Source organism: Pseudophryne corroboree, chromosome 7 (assembly GCF_028390025.1).
Source record: "Pseudophryne corroboree isolate aPseCor3 chromosome 7, aPseCor3.hap2, whole genome shotgun sequence".
NCBI lineage: Eukaryota > Metazoa > Chordata > Amphibia > Anura > Myobatrachidae > Pseudophryne > Pseudophryne corroboree.
Window position 1 is genome coordinate 103,431,456 of NC_086450.1, and position 16,859 is coordinate 103,448,314.

The 16,859-nt window shown below is 44.8% G+C and overlaps 1 protein-coding gene across 1 annotated transcript in view; it reads right to left on the reverse strand.

The window, feature by feature from the left end:
- The window catches only part of UBR3 (ubiquitin protein ligase E3 component n-recognin 3), a 406,648-nt gene that overhangs the window by 22,120 nt on the left and 367,669 nt on the right, over positions 1-16,859 (reverse strand). Inside the window, exons 33-36 of the mRNA XM_063933505.1 lie at positions 11,780-11,904; positions 4,418-4,525; positions 1,783-1,908; positions 916-1,095 (exon numbers count right to left, since the gene is read on the reverse strand). Of these exons, the coding sequence (XP_063789575.1) occupies positions 916-1,095; positions 1,783-1,908; positions 4,418-4,525; positions 11,780-11,904 (539 nt within the window). The remainder of the gene's footprint in view (positions 1-915; positions 1,096-1,782; positions 1,909-4,417; positions 4,526-11,779; positions 11,905-16,859) is intronic.

Genomic DNA, 16,859 nt, shown 5'->3' on the forward strand with positions numbered 1-16,859 from the left:
TATGTGTGCGACTGAGTCCGAATCCGTATGCGTCGCACACTGGAACTTGTATGTAAAATGCCACGGCTGCATCGTAGCACTACGTAGTCAGACTCATATCGCATATCAAGTTAATCAGTGTAGTCTCATAAAGTGGTTTTGTTGCATTGCAATAAAGACACGCATCCAGTGAAGAAGATTAAAAAAATAAGCTTGATGCAAGCCAAGTCACACAGGCCCCGGCGTACAGAGAAGGGATGTCTGCTGTGACTGCCACAATAGTGTATGGGGACACGCCTGTAAGCTTTTATACACTTTAATGTCCCCAGGGAAAAAAATGGTACTCCCATCTAGGAGGGACAGTTTGTTCTAACATTTGTACTTGTTAATGAATTGCTTTATCAATCACATATATGTTCTGCTGCAGTGTGTAATTTACATCTACTTTTATTCCAGTTGTTCTTAACAAAAAACATTTTATATATATATATATATATATATATATATATATATATATAAAAAAATATATAATAATAACTATCATCAGTAGAAATGTATACCTTCAGGTTACTATTCCCAATCGTAGTTCACGTGGAGCGTAAACAAAACAAATGTTGGGAAAGCCGGAAAAATAATTTAAAAAAAAAATGTGTCGGCGATTTGTGTGTCAATCATTGTCATGTCGACCTTTTGCCAGTCTACCTAGACACAGTAAATCTATCATCTGGATACAGTAAATATTACATAATCTTCTTTCAAAGAACATTTGCACTTTCAGTTAAGGGTTGAACTATGGAATTTTTTTATGCTACATTAGGGTTAATTTATTTGGGTCTTACAAGGGTATTCTGCTGGTACTACTATTGTGTCCAGTTATTTATCTTGTACCCCATATACCGGGAATCTCACAAACTGCAGCTGATAAAATGAGCATACATTAACGTGATCTGGGTGCTTTTCTGCAAAGAGAACGACTTCTGAGCACCACTGAGACATCAGGTCAAACGCGGAGACCGGCCAGTCTAGGCACAAGGCACTGGTGAACTCTCTTGATGTTTGAAGGATCAGTGGCAGAATTCCTAAGTAACTGCAAAGAACAATAAATTCATCTTCTTCCTGTGAAGAAAATACAAAGATATGACTTACTATATAAAGCGGTTTAAATACCGATCTGAAAGCGGAAGATGTAATAAGAAGATGCATTTATAGTTGAACGAATACGTAATGCGAGTCAATGCTCTCGAAAAAAATACTCCACGTGCTTACTCTCCCATTTCAGCATCACATGCTGCACTATTTTTAATAGGAAAAACTGGTATTTGTAGAGACCAAGTAGTATATATAAAGAAATGTATGTGAAAGAAAATACAGTCAAAATTAACAAATACCATAGGCAGGATGCCCTGTGAACAGTAATACCAGGGGCATGGGCCTAGTTGACTCACACAGCAAAAGTAATCCAGAGAGATGATTTTTGGTACTCATTATTTAGTCGGTTTCTCTGCTTTCATCTGGAGGACAGTGGTAAATATTAGGGTGTAGAGGATGCTGTGAAGAACTGGCCCAAGTGTCTTCCCTCAGATGGACTTTGATATGGATTTAATGGTAACTACCTAATATTCGCTCTCTTTCGACATTCTGACTGGCTGGTGCGTTATCACCTCGCACTTATCACTGCTTTATCTCTTCTCCAGGTTAATACATCTGCCCCATTATCTCAAAAACAAATTGAATAAGTCCGGATTGTAAATTATAAAGTACCTGATCATTTATTATATATTTTGAAAGCATTAAGTACTGTACCTGGCAGCTGGGAATATCCACTCCAAATAGGTGATGCTGGAGGAGGCTGGTGACCCTAAGGAAGGGCAGGCAGAACTGCTGCAAGAAATGCTCAATGGACTGTGAAGACCAAACATTTGTGCTGGCCTACCGAAAGAAAGCATCAGTGAAAGGTTAATGGTTGAACAAGCACAACATATGACAAACCGAACATAGCCAACACATTAAGTAACTATATAAAACATTGCGTTGCTGGGCTTGCTAGTTACCCTGCGCTTTTAGCATTAATAATAATAATAATAATAATAATAATTTTATTTATATAGCGCTCTTTCTCCAATAGGACTCAAGGCGCTTAACAGATACATAGCATAATATAGTAAAGAAAATAATGAAGTACAGAACAGCTTTTCATAAAATACAGAAGCATGAAGATACTAAAGGGACATTATGGAAATGCTTGAGTAAACAGGAAAGTCTTGAGTCTACTTTTGAAGGATTCTATAGTTGGGGCCTCTCGCACTGTGTGGGGAAGTGAGTTCCATACAGTCGGATCCGCCTTACTAAAAGCTCGACCCCCAGATGAATTACGGGAGATTCTAGGTACTGGTAAAAGTCCTTTATCTACAGATCGCAGTAATCGAGTGGGGCAGTATGGGATCAGAAGCTGCTTCAGGTACCTTGGGCCCTGGTCATGTAATGCTTTGAAGCTCAGTAATCTTGAAGATGATTCGCCATCTTACATGCAGCCAGTGAAGAGAGTAGAGGATGGATGTTATGTGGCTAGAACGGGGCTGGTTTTGCACCAGCTGTAAGTGGTGCAATTCTTTTGCTGGGAGACCAAGGTAGAGGGCTTTACAGTAGTCTAATCGAGATGATACAAATGCATGTATGACTTTTGGCAGATCATCTGAGGGAATTAAGTGCTTGTTTCAGGCTATGTTATTTGACTGTGATATCTGATGTTTAAGTGTCAAGCCACCACCCAGGACAATGCACAGATTCCGCACAAACAGTGGTTTGTAATTCTGAATCCGCAAGTTTAAGTCCAGTTGGTTGGCTATGCTGCAGTCTTGTCCTTTGATGTTGTGGTCCTATCATAAGGACCTCTGTTTTATCCGGGTTCAGTCGCAGCCAACTGGCGCTCTTGCACTCCTGGAGCTCAGCTAGACAGCCATTTAGGGTTGCTATTGGGTTATCAGTGCCCGGAGCAAAGGACAAGTACAGTTGTGTATAATCTGCATAGCAGTGGTAGACCAGGCCATGGCGCCTGATTATTTCACCCAGCGGGAGCATGTATACTGGGGGATAGCATAGAAAATTGTGGGACAACACATGGCAATGGCACTGATGGTGATGAGTATACCCCAGACGATACTCTCTGTGACCTGCCTGTGAGAAATTATTTGAACCAGTTTAGGACTGTGCCATCCAGTCCACAAAAATTTATCAGTCGCTCAATCAGAAGCCCATGGTCCACGGTATCAAATGCTGCACCGTGATCCAGAAGGATTAATATTGAACAGTCACTTCTGTCTCTTGCCATCAGAAGATCATCTAACACACACCCCAGGGCTGTTTCAGTGCTATGCCTTCTCCTGAATCCTGATTGGAATGGATCATAAATATCATGGGTTGCCAGGCGGGTTTCCAGTTGGTTTGCAACCACTTTCTCAATAACCTTTCCTAGGAAAGGAAGTTTTGATACCGGACTTTATTTGGTCATGCAGTCGGAATCTAAATTAGGTTTTTTTAAGAAGAGGTCTAACTATTGCTTCCTTTAGGGGTCCAGGAAAAATGCCTGTCTCCATAGAGCACTGAACAATTTTTGCAAAGACAGGACCAATTATATCCATACAACCTATTAGAAGCTTGGTTAAGGTCGGGTCCAGATCACAGGTGGTGGGACGCAAAATCCGAGCAATTTCATCAGTGTCCTTTACATCCACTGGGTCAAAGCTGGTCCATGAAGGCAGGTGGCTTATATTGGCAGGCTTTGTAGTTTGGCACTGCTTTGATGGCACTGTGGAGATTCCAGCCCGGATGGTGGATATCTTATCTGCAAAGAAGTTTTCAAACTCGTTGCATCTTGTCTGGGAGAGGGTTTCATCAGTTTACATGCATGCTGGCTTGCAAAGCATCTCCACTATGCGGAAAAGTTGAGCTGGCCTATTGTTTGCTGCCATTATCTCATTTGACAGGAACTGTGATTTCTTATGGGCGATTGTCGATTGATATTCTTCGTTATGCTTTATTAGTTTTATTTTGTCATCCACTAGGTTAGTCTTCCTCCATCATCTTTCCAGTCTACACCCCCTTTTCTTGAGCTCACTAACACTATTGTCGAACCAGGGAGCTCGACGTTGTGGTTTACGAGGTCTTATACGAACTGGGGCGATAAAATCAATTGCAGCCATAATATCCCTATTATAATAATGGTCTAGGGAACAGGGATCTTCACACGCACCCAGTAATATAATACAATATTAATAGACTAATATAATGCATATATAATATAATATACGCAGACAAACTAAAACAAACCATGCTTTAGAGTGTACAAGATGCCAGGTAATATTAATACAGGTATACGCAGACAAACTAAAACAAACCATGCTGTAGCCGGGTTAGAATACAATAAATGTCACCTACATACCTTAGTAACATCCTCTGCATCTTCATCTTGGTGTATGTTACCTTCAGATAATTCACTAATCACAAAACTGAGCAATGCTTCCCACGGCTTCCTGGCAGTATATGTACTCTGTCACAGAAAATACAAATTAGTCCTTATACTCTACGTAATGCTGAGGTGGTCACCTGGAGTTAAATGTAAATGACCCAGCAAAAGAGAAGGTACAACTGCATTTCCAAATTTATTTTATTAAAAGTGTAGAATATATAACACTCATAACAATGACCTTGTATTTTAAAAATTTTCAAATATCAAAGTATTATCAACTGTACTATAAACATTGCAATCACTTTAGCCTTAATTTAGAATGTCATGTTGAGGGCTGACAAAATCTTCAGCATATAAAACTACTAAGGACTTGTAATATAAAACAGGAAGTGACTCAGTGATGTCCCCAATATCTAGGAAATTAATTGGCTGCATTCTCACAACTAAGTTCAGGTGACAAAATAATAACCTGTAGGTCCCCCCCATTGCCACCTACAGGCAAAAATAACCCCCCCTTTCCCCCCAGAGTCCCTAATACCTATATCAAAGGCAAAAAGACACAGAGTCTGGAATGCAATATTGCCGAATAATTATACAGGATACATTTCTAAGGTCAGAGAATTAATAAGGAGTTCCAGCAAGAGCCTTGACTAGGGCATCTGCAGCAGATATTACTGGTACAAAACATTGCACCCCCTTCCCCCCAAAAAATAAAAAAATAAAAAATAAAATAAGAATTTACTTACCGATAATTCTATTTCTCGGAGTCCGTAGTGGATGCTGGGGTTCCTGAAAGGACCATGGGGAATAGCGGCTCCGCAGGAGACAGGGCACAAAAAAGTAAAGCTTTACTAGGTCAGGTGGTGTGCACTGGCTCCTCCCCCTATGACCCTCCTCCAGACTCCAGTTAGGTACTGTGCCCGGACGAGCATACACAATAAGGGAGGCATTTTGAATCCCGGGTAAGACTCATACCAGCCACACCAATCACACCGTACAACTTGTGATCTAAACCCAGTTAACAGTATGATAACAGAAAGGGCCTCTTAAAGATGGCTCCTTAACAATAACCCGAATTAGTTAACAATAACTATGTACAAGTATTGCAGATAATCCGCACTTGGGATGGGCGCCCAGCATCCACTACGGACTCCGAGAAATAGAATTATCGGTAAGTAAATTCTTATTTTCTCTATCGTCCTAAGTGGATGCTGGGGTTCCTGAAAGGACCATGGGGATTATACCAAAGCTCCCAAACGGGCGGGAGAGTGCGGATGACTCTGCAGCACCGAATGAGAGAACTCCAGGTCCTCCTTTGCCAGGGTATCAAATTTGTAAAATTTTACAAACGTGTTCTCCCCCGACCACGTAGCTGCTCGGCAGAGTTGTAATGCCGAGACCCCTCGGGCAGCCGCCCAAGATGAGCCCACCTTCCTTGTGGAGTGGGCTTTTACAGTTTTAGGCTGTGGCAGGCCTGCCACAGAATGTGCAAGTTGAATTGTGTTACAAATCCAACGAGCAATCGACTGCTTAGAAGCAGGTGCGCCCAACTTGTTGGGTGCATACAATATAAACAGCGAGTCAGATTTTCTGACTCCAGCCGTCCTTGAAATGTATATTTTTAAGTCTCTGACAACGTCCAACAACTTGGAGTCCTCCAAGTCGCTAGTGGCCGCAGGCACCACAATAGGTTGGTTCAGATGAAATGCTGATACCACTTTAGGGAGAAAATGCGGACGAGTCCGCAGTTCTGCCCTATCCGAATGGAAGATTAGATAAGGACTTTTATAAGATAAAGCCGCCAATTCAGATACTCTCCTGGCAGAGGCCAGGGCTAGTAACATAGTCACTTTCAATGTGAGATATTTCAAATCCACCTTTTTCAATGGTTCAAACCAATGGGATTTGAGGAAATCTAAAACTACATTTAGATCCCACGGTGCCACCGGAGGCACCACAGGAGGCTGTATATGCAGTACTCCCTTGACAAAAGTCTGGACCTCAGGGACAGAGGCCAATTCTTTTTGGAAGAATATTGACAGGGCCGAAATTTGAACCTTAATGGATCCCAATTTGAGACCCATAGATAATCCTGATTGCAGGAAATGTAGGAAACGACCCAGTTGGAATTCCTCCGTCGGAACCCTCCGATCCTCGCACCACGCTACATATTTTCGCCAAATGCGGTGATAATGTTTCACGGTGACTTCCTTCCGTGCCTTAATCAAGGTAGGAATGACTTCTTCTGGAATGCCTTTCCTTTTTAGGATCTGGCGTTCAACCGCCATGCCGTCAAACGCAGCCGCGGTAAGTCTTGAAAAAGACAGGGACCCTGCTGTAGCAGGTCCCTTCCCAGAGGTAGAGGCCACGGTTCGTCCGTGAGCATCTCTTGAAGTTCCGGATACCAAGTCCTTCTCGGCCAATCCGGAACCACTAGTATTGTTCTTACTCTTCTTTGCCGTATGATCTTCAATACCTTTGGTATGAGCGGCAGAGGAGGAAACACATACACTGACTGGTACACCCAAGGAGTTACCAGTGCGTCCACAGCTATCGCCTGTGGATCTCTTGACCTGGCGCAATATTTGTCCAGTTTCTTGTTGAGGCGAGACGCCATCATGTCTACAATTTGTCTTTCCCAACGGTCTATTAACATGTTGAAGACTTCTGGATGTAGACCCCACTCTCCCGGATGAAGATCGTGTCTGCTGAGGAAGTCTGCTTCCCAGTTGTCCACGCCCGGGATGAACACTGCTGACAGTGCTATCACGTGATTCTCCGCCCAGCGAAGAATCTTGGCAGCTTCTGCCATTGCACTCCTGCTTCTTGTGCCGCCCTGCCTGTTTACATGGGCGACCGCCGTGATGTTGTCCGACTGAATCAACACCGGCTTTCCTTGCAGGAGAAGTTCCGCCTGGCTTAGAGCATTGTAGATTGCTCTTAGTTCCAGAATGTTTATGTGAAGAGACTTTTCCAGACTCGTCCATACTCCCTGGAAGTTTCTTCCTTGTGTGACTGCTCCCCAGCCTCTCAGGCTGGCGTCCGTGGTCACCAGGATCCAATCCTGAATGCCGAATCTGCGGCCTTCTAATAGGTGAGCCTTCTGCAACCACCACAGAAGTGACACCCTTGTCTTTGGTGACAGGGTTATTCGCAGGTGCATCTGCAGATGCGACCCTGACCATTTGTCCAACAGATCCCTTTGGAATATTCTTGCATGGAATCTGCCGAATGGAATTGCTTCGTAAGAAGCCACCATTTTTCCCAGGACTCTTGTGCATTGATGTACTGACACTTTTCCTGGTTTTAGGAGGTTCCTGACCAGATCGGATAACTCCTTGGCTTTTTCCTCTGGAAGGAAAACCTTTTTCTGAACCGTGTCCAGAATCATTCCTAGGAACAGCAGACGAGTTGTCGGGATTAAATGGGATTTTGGAATATTCAGAATCCACCCGTGTTGTCTTAGCACCTCTTGAGATAGTGCTAAAGCTGTCTCCAGCTGTTCTCTGGACCTTGCCCTTATTAGGAGATCGTCCAAGTATGGGATAACTAATACGCCTTTTCTTCGAAGAAGAATCATCATCTCGGCCATTACCTTGGTAAAGACCCGAGGCGCCGTGGACAATCCGAACGGCAGCGTCTGAAACTGATAGTGACAGTTTTGAACAATGAACCTGAGGTACCCCTGGTGTGCGGGGTAAATCGGAACGTGTAGATACGCATCCTTGATGTCCAAGGATACCATAAAGTCCCCTTCTTCCAGGTTCGCTATCACTGCTCTGAGTGACTCCATCTTGAACTTGAACTTTTTTATGTAGAGGTTCAAGGACTTCAGATTTAGAATAGGCCTTACCGAGCCATCCGGCTTCGGTACCACAAATAGAGTGGAATAATACCCCTTTCCTTGTTGTAATAGGGGTACTTTGACTATCACCTGCTGAGCGTACAGCTTGTGAATGGCTTCCAACACCCTCTCCCTTTCGGAAGAGACGGTTGGTAAGGCAGACTTCAGGAAACGATGAGGAGGATCCGTCTCTAATTCCAACCTGTACCCCTGAGATATTATCTGCAGGATCCAGGGGTCTACCTGCGAGTGAGCCCACTGCGCGCTGTAATTTTTGAGACGGCCCCCCACTGTCCCCGAGTCCGCTTGAGAGGCCCCAGCGTCATGCTGAGGTTTTTGCAGGAGCCGGGGAGGGCTTCTGTTCCTGGGAAGGAGCTGCCTGTTGGTGTCTCTTCCCTCTTCCTCTGCCTCGTGGCAGGTACGACAAGCCCTTTGCTCTCTTATTTTTGTAGGAGCGAAAAGGCTGCGGTTGAAAGGTCGGTGCCTTTCTCTGTTGGGGAGTGACTTGAGGTAAAAAAGTGGATTTCCCGGCAGTAGCCGTGGCCACCAAGTCTGATAGACCAACTCCAAATAACTCCTCCCCTTTATACGGCAAAACCTCCATGTGACGTTTTGAATCCGCATCGCCTGTCCACTGTCGTGTCCATAAGGCTCTTCTGGCTGAAATGGACATAGCACTCACCCGAGATGCCAGTGTGCAAATATCCCTCTGTGCATCACGCATATAGATAAATGCATCCTTTATTTGTTCTAACGACAGTAAAACATTGTCCCTATCTAGGGTATCAATATTTTCAATCAGGGATTCTGACCAAACTACTCCAGCACTGCACATCCAGGCAGTTGCTATAGCTGGTCGTAGTATAACACCTGCATGTGTGTATATATTCTTTTGAATAACTTCCATCTTTCTATCTGATGGATCCTTAAGTGCGGCCGTCTCAGGAGAGGGTAACGCCACTTGTTTGGATAAGCGTGTGAGCGCCTTGTCCACCTTAGGGGGTGTTTCCCAGCGCGCCCTAACCTCTGGCGGGAAAGGGTATAATGCCAATAACTTTTTTGAAATTATCAACTTTTTATCAGGAGCAACCCACGCTTCATCACACACGTCATTTAATTCTTCTGATTCAGGAAAAACTGTTTGTAGTTTTTTCACACCATACATAATACCCTGTTTTACGGTATCTGTAGTATCAGCTAAATGTAACGTCTCCTTCATTGCCAAAATCATATAACGTGTGGCCCTACTGGAAAATACGTTTGAATTTCTACCGTCGTCACTGGAATCAGTGCCCGTGTCTGGGTCTGTGTCGACCGACTGAGGCAAAGGGCGTTTTACAGCCCCTGACGGTGTTTGAGGCGCCTGGACAGGCATTAATTGATTGTCCGGCCGCCTCATGTCCTCAACTGACTGTTTAAGGGAAGATAAACCATCACGTAATTCCACAAATAAAGGCATCCATTCTGGTGTCGACCCCCTGGGGGGTGACATCTGCATATTTGGCAATTGCTCCGCCTCCACACCAATATCGTCCTCATACATGTCGACACCACGTACCGACACACACCGCAAACTCACAGGGAATGCTCTAATGAAGACAGGACCCACTAGCCCTTTTGGGGAGACAGAGGGAGAGTCTGCCAGCACACACCACAAAGCGCTATATATACAAGGGATATCCTTATATTAAGTGCTCCCTTATAGCTGCTTTAATATATATATATATAGCCATTAATGTGCCCCCCCTCTCTGTTTTACCCTGTTTCTGTAGTGCAGTGCAGGGGAGAGACCTGGGAGCCGTTCTGACCAGCGAAGCTGTGACAGAAAATGGCGCCGTGTGCTGAGGAGATAGGCCCCGCCCCTTTTTCGGCGGGTTCTTCTCCCGCTATTTTTCCAGTCAGGCAGGGGTTAAATATCTCCATATAGCCCCTATGGGCTATATGTGAGGTATTTTTAGCCTTGTATAAGGTTTATATTTGCCTCTCAGAGCGCCCCCCCCCAGCGCTCTGCACCCTCAGTGACTGCCCAGTGAAGTGTGCTGAGAGGAAAATGGCGCACAGCTGCAGTGCTGTGCGCTACCTTATGAAGACTGAGGAGTCTTCAGCCGCCGGTTTCCGGACCTCTTCACGCTTCAGCATCTGCAAGGGGGTCGGCGGCGCGGCTCCGGGACCGGACTCCACGGCTGGGCCTGTGTTCGATCCCTCTGGAGCTAATGGTGTCCAGTAGCCAAGCAGCAAATCCACTCTGCATGCAGGTGAGTTTACTACTTTCCCCCTAAGTCCCACGTTGCAGTGATCCTGTTGCCAGCAGGACTCACTGTAAAGAAAAAAAACCTAAACTAAACTTTCTCTAAGCAGCTCTTTAGGAGAGCCACCTAGATTGCACCCTTCTCGTTCGGGCACAAAATCTAACTGGAGTCTGGAGGAGGGTCATAGGGGGAGGAGCCAGTGCACACCACCTGACCTAGTAAAGCTTTACTTTTTTGTGCCCTGTCTCCTGCGGAGCCGCTATTCCCCATGGTCCTTTCAGGAACCCCAGCATCCACTTAGGACGATAGAGAAAATAAAAAAATAAGCCCAAATGATATTTTCTGTACTGTAGTACTGTGCATTTAATTGATTCGATCCCTTGGTTTGCACTAATTGTGGCAAAATAAAACTGGACACAGGTAGTACCCTGATAACATTAGCCTTGCACTTTGTTGCCTAATTTACCTGCTTAATCCCTATAAAATAAAATACATATTTAAAAAAATATTATTAAATAAAAATCAATAACTGTCAAGGGAAATTAAAAGAATAATATCCACCTGGATGCCCAAACAAGCAAAACTGCTGAAAAACTAAACGAAGCTAAAAAAATATTGATGGTCATCAGATGTTGTAGCAAGGTAGACAGCTAAACAACCAACAATATACCAGCAGGAAAACAATGATTCACAAATCATATTATCAATGTAAGGACAGGAGACAAGAAATCACGAAACAGTGTCTCAAAAACTATAAAAAAAATATTTTCAAAACAGATTCTTATTGTAGACAATAACATTTTGCACACTAGATCAAATGGATTCCTAAAATAACACTTTATTTTTTTATTTTTAAATGATTAGTTTTGCAGTTGATAGAAGTCAGGTTAAAAACACATTTCCTAGCGCCACCATATAGCTACGGCACCTTTCTTTCATGCAAGTTAGTGTGTCTGTCTGCTGCTCAGAATATCAATTATACAATCACTGATTCTGCCATCGCTGCAAGTTTGGAGCGGAAACTTTTCATAAGGGCTGATGTCTGAAAAATGTCACCTTTAGTTGGAATAGCTCATTCCCTAGCAACATGTCACAAAAATAGAAGCATTGATTTTTCCACAACATAGAAAATAATAATAATAAAATGAATATATATATATATATATATATATATACATACACACACATATAAACATATACACACACATACATATAATTTGGTTTTGATTTAGAAATACCAACCTGTTGGTGTGATCCAGACTCCCGCCAAGCTGCACATTCCTCAGGGCGGAGTCTAAGGGTGAGTGCAATGAGTGCTTGAGTATACAGCAAGGTGTACAGCACTTTCACAATGCAGGTAAAATGTTCTGCAAATCAAACAAATATTGTTAATAAAAACTAAATAAAGAAAAAATATATAATACCCGTTTCCAATAAAGAAAACTAGAATAACTCAGTAATACTTACACGCTGTAAGGTGCTAATTAATTAAGCTGAAACTGATGCTCTGGCAAAACTTTATGTAGCAACTTACCCTCACCAGAGTGAGCAAACCTTGAGTTCTACGAATATATCATAGGCCGGTAATTTGCTGGTAATAGCCAGATTACTACACCTAAACACCTGCTTACAACACACAAATACACATATACTAGCAGATGCAACCGGTTTCAACTGGGCAAAGGTTTCAACTGGGCGGAAATTTTACACCTTTTTCACCTACTTAGAAATTGAAAATTCCCTGCTTATAGGGGTATGCAATAGCAGTCGGAAACTGGCGTCTTGTCGGAAAGACGTAAGTTTCCAACTTTTTTAGTTCGGAAGGGGTTCCGACCTATTCAATCCTTCCTCAGATTTTCTGACAAGTCGGAAATTCCGACTTGTTGCAAAGCACGCGGATCGGCACGTGTTTTGTTGGAAGCGGCGGCCAAATCCAACAGGTTTTGGGCCCATTTCCGACAATGTCAATCAGACTTTAATAAAAGTTGGATTGGCATTGTCGTGAACAGCTTGTCGGGTTTAGATGGTCATTGAATACTCAGATGTCAGATCCTTTCCGTCGGAAAGGATCCAACATCGACTGAATATACCCCTTAGTGGGTGGCTGCAAATATCTGTCACAGTTTCCAGACCACCTAGCAGGTCACATGTTCCAGGTCACCCAGCAGGTTTTCCAGAGCACAATGGTGATGCACTGTAAATGGCAGGTGGACGTTTTGCCACATAAATCCAAAACGAAGCGACCAATTACAGTTCCCCTGTCTACATATACCGAACAAAGCCATACTGAGAAAATAGCCCTATAATGTAACAAGGATCCTTGGCATTAGTGATGCACAAAGTTGTTCCAAGAGGTCAGTGATCCCTACTGAACAGGCTATGGGGTGTATTCAATAAGTGTCGGATCCATTTCGACATGCATTTGTCCGAATGGATCCGACAAGGGCTATTCAATTGATGGCCAAATCCGACTGCCTGATTTGGCCGTACCAGGGGTCCTGTCCTGCTGCTGCTGTCGGCGGCTACCGGATGTGCTGCCAGCAGCGGCGGGTGGAGCTGGACGATAGTGGCGGGTGGAGCTGCCAGCATCGAGGGTAGGTGGACGGCGGCGGGGGCATATGCCAGCGGTGGCTGGAAAAGTCTGCGGCAGTGGGGGTGATGTCTGTGGCGGCGAAAGTGAGGAGCCTGGCCAGGGGAACGCCCTGCTCAATCCGACTTTTTTTAAAGTCGGATTGAGATTGTCGGAAAGGGGGCCAAAACCTGTCGGATTTGGCCCTGTTTCCGACAGAAGCACGCGGATCAGTGCCTATTCCGCCGATCCACGTGTTTTCCGATAAGTCGGGAATTACAAACTTGTTGAAAATAAACTGCTCTTTTTGAAAAGGTCGGAACCCCTTCCGACCGAAATCTGTCTGAAGCTGCCATCTTTCTGACAGCTATTGAATACACACCTATATTGTTATGGATACTGATTCAGCCCATAAAATGGCTGCCGCCAGAACGACAAGTTATTTTAAACTAATAACTCATAAACATAGTAAGTTCAATTAAATGACTTTACTTCACTTAGTTCAAGTTTCCACATTTGCTTTCAAAATAGTACAACCCATTTAGGGGCGATGTTCATTGTGAAAGCCAAACTCCTTTCATTCTATTTAAGAGTAATTTCTATAGCTGGCTTTTCTTCAGCAGTGTTTGGATGCCTCAACAGAACAGTTATATTACTGCCTTCAGCTACCCAATAAATCAGAAGACTTATACAGCAAGTTTAAAGTAGACTTTATTGAATATTGCATTTCTAGCTGTGGACGGGGCATTTTATTTACTGGAAAAAAAACACGAACAAGCAGTAATGGCTGATGCCAAGGGATGCAAATGAAGAAATAATTCTTATGGCAGATTGACAGTAATAGACGGAAAGGAAAGTAAGTACCAATTCTTATTTAACAGACTTGCCAAGGCAGATGTGAATGTAAATACAGTCTATTATAAACATGCATGCCTGGCAGTAACGGAAACGTGAAGGTTTACATCAGACTTTGAGATCTCTAGCTTCTGATCTGTTTCTAGAACGCACAATCAATCACACATGAAGGGAATGTCTTTTGTTTTGACAATCAATTTTATTTTACACATTATCAGTGACATGAAATATATCTGTCTCTCTGCAGCATGTATGGCATGAAAAGCAAACAGCGACAAAATCTTCACGTGATGTCATAGGGAATGGCACCAATTTCTATACGTACACATACACATTTGTTTTTTTGTTTTAGCATAATATGTACCCAGAGCAACAATCTAATAGTGAAATAAACAGTACTGAATAATAGTATACCTTCCTATATTATAACATAGTAGCAACCTGTTAAAAACAGTCAATACTGAATTTGAAACAATAATAAAACAGAGCAGGCACTAAAGGTGTGTACACACAAGATTTTGACTGTATACAGCAGTCAAAACCTTATGGAAAGTTAGTGCATATCACAAGGTGTTAGGCAGCTTGCGATACCGATTCGATCCCGGTGCGCGCTCCCGTGGGGTCGGTATCGCTAGATAGACTGTGCAGGCATGTCAATGTCATGTGCAGGGGTGGCCAACCAGTCAGAGGCAGAGAGCCAGAAAAGATCTGTAGTCAAGGGCAAGAGCCAGTATCGTGCTCAAAAATGGGGGCGTGGCCTAGTTTTAACAAAGCCACACCCCATTTTGTGCGCACACCTTTCGTTATGACATTTGTAGGAGTATGACCTTGTTTTTAGTCATGTTGTACAGTGCCAAATACATATAATGTCCCAGTACAGTGCCACATACATATAAAAGTGTCAAAAAATGGGTGCCTCCACACTGCCAGAAACGGGTGTGGTTCATCAAATCGACAGTATCTAGGTCGACAATGTTTAGGTCGACCACTATAGGTCGACAGTCACTAGGTCGACATGGATGGAAGGTCGACAGGGTTTCTAGGTCGACATGTGCTAGGTCGACAGGTCTAAAGGTCGACATGAGGATTTTTTTTTTTTTTGTGTCGTTTTCTTCGTAGAGTGACCGGGATCCCAAATTAGTGCACCGCGTCCGCGTCCCCTCGCATGGCTCGCTTCGCTCGCCATGCTTCGGGTATGGTGCCTTCGCTCCGCTACCGCTTCGCTCGGCACAGATTACCGTTCCAATCGTAGTCCACGTGGATCGTTAAGTATGAAAAAATTAAAAAAAAAGAAAAAAAAATGTGAAAAACTCATGTCGACCTTTAGACCTGTCGACCTAGCACATGTCGACTTAGAAACCCTGTCGACCTTCCATCCATGTCGACCTAGACATTGTCGACCTAGATACCGTCGATCTTCAGACCGGATCCCGCCAGAAACATATGTCCCCACAGTGCCAGATATACATTTCCCCCCAGTGCCAGCTATACCCCCAATGCCAGATATAGATGTCCCCACACAGTACCAGTTCTGCCCCCAGTGCCAGATATACATGTCCCCACACAGTGCCAGCTCTGCCCCCAGTGCCAGATATACATGTCCCCACACAGTGCCAGCTCTGCCCCCAGTGCCAGATATACATGTCCCCACACAGTGCCAGCTCTGCCCCCAGTGCCAGATATACATGTCCCCACACAGTGCCAGATATACATGTCCCCACACAGTGCCAGCTCTGCCCCCAGTGCCAGATATACATGTCCCCACACAGTGCCAGCTCTGCCCCCAGTGCCAGATATACATGTCCCCACACAGTGCCAGATATACATGTCCCCACACAGTGCCAGCTCTGCCCCCAGTGCCAGATATACATGTCCCCACACAGTGCCAGCTCTGCCCCCAGTGCCAGATATACATGTCCCCACACAGTGCCAGCTCTGCCCCCAGTGCCAGATACACATGTCCCCACACAGTGCCAGCTCTGCCCCCAATACCAGATATACATGTCCCCACACAGTGCCAGCTCTGAACCCAGTGCAAGATATACATGTCCCCACACATTGCCAGCTCTGCCCCCAGTGCCAGATATACATTTCCCCCCAGTGCCAGATATATATGCCCCCACAGTGCCAGCTATGCTCCTAGTGCCAGATATATATGTCCCCACAGTGCCAGATATGCCCCCCAGTGCCAGATATACATGTCCCCCAAGAGCCAGATATATATGTCCCAACAGTGCCAGCTATGCACCCAATGCCAGTGACCCCATAGTGCCAGATATACATGTCTCCCCAGTGCCAACTATGACCCCAGTGCCAGGTATACAAGACCCCACAGCGCCAGCAATGCCCCGAGTGCCAGATATACATGACCGTCCGTTCCCTCCCCCCGCGCTGCTCACCGCGCTGCTGCTGTCTGTGAGGGGAGGAGAGCGCAGCGTGCGTGTCTCCTGCCCCTCACTCTCCAGCGGCTGTGTCTCTTCAATTAGGCGCCGGTCCGTGAGCCAATCAAAGCTCACGGTCCGGCAGCCTTAGCTGCGGGTCCGCGAGCTCTGATTGGCTCACGGACCGCCGCCGGAGACTGAGGGGCAGGAGAGGCGCACGCTGCGCTCTCCTCCCCTCACAGAGTGACAGCAGCAGGGCAGTGAGCACGGGGGAGGGCGCCAGGGAAGCGGTGGCCAGGACCGGGCTGAGTCGCATGCGGCGGATGAAAGAGCCGCATGCGGCTTGAGAGCCGCGGGTTGGCCACCCCTGATCTAGTGTACTATGTAGTACAACGTATAGTCAAAATTGGCACTTAGTCAAAACTGTACATAGACAAAATCTCAAGTACAGATAGTCAAAATCTGTACAATCTGTGCTATCTGGGCTCTGGGGGAGTTCAAGGGAAATAGCATAGTC